The 4,922-nt window shown below is 60.8% G+C and overlaps 1 protein-coding gene across 1 annotated transcript; it reads left to right on the top strand.

Moving 5' to 3' along the window:
• The first annotated feature begins 818 nt into the window (after nucleotides 1-818).
• PTX4 (pentraxin 4, long) lies at nucleotides 819-4,153 on the top strand. Its single transcript, XM_012647609.1, has 3 exons — nucleotides 819-977; nucleotides 1,812-2,475; nucleotides 3,410-4,153. The coding sequence occupies exons 1-3, from the start codon at nucleotides 837-839 to the stop codon at nucleotides 4,048-4,050; spliced, it is 1,446 nt and encodes a 481-aa protein (XP_012503063.1). The 5' UTR covers nucleotides 819-836; the 3' UTR covers nucleotides 4,051-4,153.
• Nucleotides 4,154-4,922: the final 769 nt, after the last annotated feature.

Here is a 4,922-nt window from a genome sequence, read left to right as displayed (position 1 = left end):
CCGCTGGGGCTTGAGGGAAGTGTCCCACTTTGTCTCTTCCAGTTTCCGGGGGCTCCAGGTGTTCCTCATGGCAGCATCACTCCAAGCTCTACCTCGGTCTCCACGCGGCCTTCTCTTGTGCGTCTGCCCCTCCGTCTCTTGTAAGGACGCTTGTCATTGGATTTAGGGCCCACCTGGATAATCCAGGATGACCTCATCTCAAATCCTCAATTGCACCTACAAAGACCCTTTTTCCAGGTAAGACCCTTTTATCACAGGTACACAGGTTAGGACTTAGACATACGCATTTGGGAGGCATCATTCGACCCACTACAAAACCTGTGCCCAAAAATTAATAAATTAAGGTTGCTCCCAATCACATTTCCATTGCTTGAGAGAGAGAGAGAGAGAGAGAGCACGAGGGCCGTGCGGGCCTGGATGCTGGATGCCAGCGCAGACCTGGCTCTGTTGACTTCCCAGCCCCAGTCAGGTTCCCTGTGCTGCTCCAGCTTCTGGGGAACATGTCGATGTGCTCCTGTTAAAGCCATAACCTCCTCTCTGCCTCTGAGCCAACCAGACAAGGGTTTGCACCCTGTAGAATGATTCTCCAAACATAATGTTTGCATCTGTTTTAAACTTGTCTCCTTGGGAACCTCCAATTCTCAGAGCCTGTGGCTTGAAGGCAGATGCCTTTCGTCGAGGTGGCAGGAAGCACCTGACATCCAGCCAGGGCGCAAGAAGGAAAATCATTCAGCCGGAGAGCTGGGAGAAGCGTAGGACGAGACAGATGCATGAGGCTGACACTGCCTTCTCCTGCATTCGGGCAGGAGACAGCGGGAGCCTGGTCATTCCTCAGGATGGGTTTCTCGGGGAGGAAGACCCTGTCTTTCTTCCTTATTTTTGTGCTTGTTTATCTATATGGGGCTTCATCGCAGGAAGCTGGCCCAGCAGGGCCAAGGAAACCATTTTTTGAGAGGCTGCGTAGACTAGAAGAACAGGCAAGTATACCCAGGACTTGGGGCGGTTGGTATTTTAAACTGGTAACAGACGAAGGACAGGTATTGCAGAAACAGCAGTGAACGGCAGAGTGTGGTGGAAACAAATGTGGCGTTTGCAGTTCTTTCTGTCAGCTCACGTTTTCACCCTTTTCTAACCATAGTTGGAAACCAGCGAGGAAGTTTGCCGGGCTGTGCTCTGGGGACCAGCCATGGGGCGTGTGAGGGTTGCGTGGGGCCAGAAGCTCAGACGGGATCAGGGGCCCAAGGAGCACAGCTGGGGGTGTGGGGGTGCTGGGGGCCAAGGGGCCAGGCAGCGTCGCTGGGCACAGGAGCTGTGAGGTCACGAGCTGCCTCAAAGCAGAGGACGCGGACACCCCCGAGACTCCTGTGTGGGGTCCACAGACTGTCCCCGAGTGCCCTGCATGTCAGGCCTGCACCAAGTGCTTCCTGTCTAAGCCGAATCGAGCGCTCACAGGGCCTCCCCTGCCGCCTTCCACACACAGGCAGGACCTGGTCACAGCGGTAAAGTGACCGGCTTGTGTTCACCCAGAGCACGGGCATGAGGGAGGGACAGAAGCCCAGGCGGTGGCCCTGGAGCCCCCACCCACACAGTGCAGCTGTGGCCCTGGGGTGGCTCACTGGCCTCTCTGCGCTCGGCCCCGATGGGGCCGGCCATGGAACTCCCACCTTGTCTCATAGAATGGCGGTTGATCCCTACGAGGTCCCGACCATGACCCGGGCACGTGGTAGGGGCTACGACAGTGTGAGCAGGAAAGTCTCATTCCCACCCCGCCCTGGCCCGCGCCCCACACTCGCTCCATGTCCTCTTTACAGTTTCGGAGATTCCAAGAGGCAACCTTGACACACCTGCAGGGCGTCGCCAGCAACCACAACGTTTCCTGGAATGTTGACGTCCGGTTCCGGAGCCTCGCAGAAGAGAGCCAGGCCGTGGCCTTGGCGCTCAACCGGTCGCAGGCCGCCGTGCAGGGGGACCTGGCCCACCTCAGGGCCTGGATGAGGAAGATTGAGCGCAGGAGCCGGAAGGCGGACTCCAGGCTGCAGGCCCTGGACCTCGCCCTGAGCAAGAAGAGTGAGCTGCGGGCCCGGGAGAGGAAGGGGCAGAAGGACGTGGCCTCCAGACTGGCCCGCGACGTGCAGGCCCTGCGGGACGTGCTGGCTCGCCTCTCCCACCTTGTCCACAGCCAGGGGGCCAGGCTGGCTGCTCTGGAGGGGCGGCTGCTCGTGGCCAACCTTGGCACCGCAGCCCCAAGCCCGGCTCAGCCCGAGCGGCTCGGCCCGAGCTCCCTGAAGCTGCAGCGGGGCAGGCAGGCGCTCAGAGCCACGCCTGAGCCCAGCAGCGCCCCTCAGGACTCTGCTGCACAGCCCCAGGGGACACGGGGGCCCCCAGCCTCAGGCGGCCATCAGGCATCTGATGGGGCTACCGCAGCCCTGAGGGACCCTCCTCGGCCGGCGTGGACCCCCCAGAGACCAGGAGAGAGTAAGTACCGCGGCCCGCCCTGCCCCATCGCTGTTGCAGGCTGCCCCAGGTCCCCCATAGACCAGTCTCCTCTGAAAAGGCTGCTCCCAAGGGCTGTGTGGAGGGGACCCCAACGTCACCCTCCACACACTGTGCCCCAGAAGTAAGGGACAGGCCCAACCCTGTCACTTGTCCAGGTGGCAGCACGCGTGCAGTTCCCAGGTACCTTCCGTGGCAAAAGAGGCTCTACAAGGGTGATTAAGTTAGAGACCTCGGGGGGGGGGGGCTCATCCTGGGTGGGGGTCCCCGTGTATGGGGTCTTCAGGAGAGGTGGGGCGTCCTCACGAGAGGTAGGGGGTCCTCAGGAGAGATAGGGGTAGGCAGGAGCGACAGGCAGGGAGGCCGACGCGAGGGGGAAGCAGAGGTTGGAGGGAGGCCGGGAAGGGGCCGGAGCCCAGGAGTGTGGGCGCCTGGAGACACTGTGGAGGGAGCCACCCCTCCCCCGAGACTCCAGCGGAAACCACCCCTGCCGACACCTTGATTCGAGGCCCGTGAGACCTGTGTGGGACCTCTGACCTCCAGAAACGTAAAATAATAAGCCTGTGCTGTTATAAGTCACTATATTTGTGACGATTTTTTACAGCAGCACCAGGAAACGCTCACGGAGGCCTGGCAGGGAGGAGCTTTGGCTCAGCTTTGTGGGCTGACAGCTCAGGTCCCCATTGGGACTCGGCCACCCCCTGGGAGGGCCTCAGCCTTCCCACCTGTGAAATGGGGTGATCAATCTTGAGGTTCAATTAAGGGACGCTGCAAGGAGCCCTCAGCAGGGCTGGCCGAGGGGCAGGGCTCACCGCGGGGTGGCTGCTGGGAGCCCAGCCACACCCACTGGGGTGAGGGGCAGCGCATGCCACAGGGCCTTGTGGTGCAGGCTGGCCCTCCCGCCCTCTGTTCCTAGGGTGCAGCGGAGGCCCTGTGCTCGTTTTCCCGAACGCCTCCACCGAGAACGTCGTCTCCCTCAGCCCTGGCTTCCTCACGGCCCTGCGAGCCCTGTCCTTCTGCAGCTGGGTCCGAACAGCCTCTGGCCACCTGGGCACCCTCCTGTCCTACGCCACGGAAGACAATGACAACAAGCTGGTGCTGCACGGCCGAGACTCCCTCAAGCCTGGCTCCATCCACTTTGTGATTGGAGACCCCGCCTTCAGGGAGCTGCCCCTGCAGCTGCTGCTGGACGGCCAGTGGCACCACGTCTGTGTTCTCTGGACTTCCACCCAGGGCAGGTACTGGCTCCACGTGGACCGCAGGCTAGTGGCCACTGGCTCCCACTTCAGGGAGGGCTATGAGATCCCCCCTGGAGGGTCCCTTGTGCTGGGCCAGGAGCAGGACAGGGTGGCGGGTGGGTTTGACAGCTCCGAGGCCTTCGTGGGGAGCATGTCAGGCTTGGCCATCTGGGACCGGGTGCTGGTCCCTGGGGAAGTCACAAGCCTTGCCACTGGGAGAGAGCTCCCGACAGGCGCCATCCTGACACTGGCCAATGCCACACGGGTAGGCGGATTCGTGCAGAGGGCCGATTGCACCTGCCTGGAGCTCTGTCCATGAGGCCGCGCCAGCAGGGGCCGTGGCCAGGGAGAGGGTGGTGCCCCCACCTGCACTTGGCCTCCCCAGGACCAGCACATTCCACAAAAGCCCCCGCCACCTGCCGTGGCTGTGCACGCCTGCGCCCTAACATAGGGGGGTGGGGAGGTGGACAAGCAAATCAGGAGCTGGAGACAGAGGCCCAGAGTCACCTTTGGGCCACAGGGTGGCATTCTTCCCATCCCTGTGGCGTCCTTCCTGCTGCTCCTTCAGAGCACTGCCGCCTCGTCCTGCGTGGCTCGATGGCATTTCAACACGGCCTGAGCCGGCCAGGCGGGGGTGCTAGGCTCTGACTGGTCTCTCCTCTGAGCATGTGTGCTGCTGTTAAAGTCTAGTTGATTAAAGGCTAGTTCCTTGGGACCGTCCGTTTTCCTTGAAACTGCATAGGTGGCATTTGAACCATCACTGCCTTTTCTCTAGGTGATCGTTGTTCCAACAGCTCTTGTGAAAAAGGCTGACAGTCTGTTTCCTGGCCCTCTAAACTACAGCACACTGCCCCGTCCCACCCCGCGCCTCCCCGGGAGCCCTGGGGGCCCCAAAGTCAACCGGCCTAGTCCTTTTCTGTTGTCCTGTGGTGGCTGGAGAGGCCACAGAGGCGGAGGGTCCACGCAGGGGCAAGCGGTTCAAAAGAAACCACTTTTGGAGATGGACTGGAGGTGCTTCCGGAAACAGCTATATTAAGGTACAAGTTACGTATCATAAAATTCACCCATCGTAAGCATGTGGTTCAAAGATTTGTAGTCAGTTTACTGAGTTGTGCAGCCATCAGCACAATCTGGCTTTAGAATATTTCTGTCACCACCCCCAAAACTTGTGCTGTTGGCACTCACTCCCGT

Source organism: Propithecus coquereli, unplaced genomic scaffold (genome assembly GCF_000956105.1).
Source record: "Propithecus coquereli isolate 6110/MARCELLA unplaced genomic scaffold, Pcoq_1.0 Scaffold27, whole genome shotgun sequence".
Classification (NCBI taxonomy): domain Eukaryota; kingdom Metazoa; phylum Chordata; class Mammalia; order Primates; family Indriidae; genus Propithecus; species Propithecus coquereli.
Note: the sequence above shows the minus strand (reverse complement) of the source record. Positions and strands in the feature narration are given on the sequence as shown.

What these genes read in the sequence shown, in the direction of transcription:
- PTX4 (XM_012647609.1), top strand. Translation starts at nt 837, where the DNA reads ATGGGTTTCTCGGGGAGGAAGACCCTGTCTTTCTTCCTTATTTTTGTG. An exon ending in TGCGTAGACTAGAAGAACAG is followed by an intron (nt 978 to 1,811) that starts GCAAGTATACCC and finishes TCCTCTTTACAG; the next exon opens with TTTCGGAGATTCCAAGAGGC. An exon ending in CCCCCAGAGACCAGGAGAGA is followed by an intron (nt 2,476 to 3,409) that starts GTAAGTACCGCG and finishes CTCTGTTCCTAG; the next exon opens with GGTGCAGCGGAGGCCCTGTG.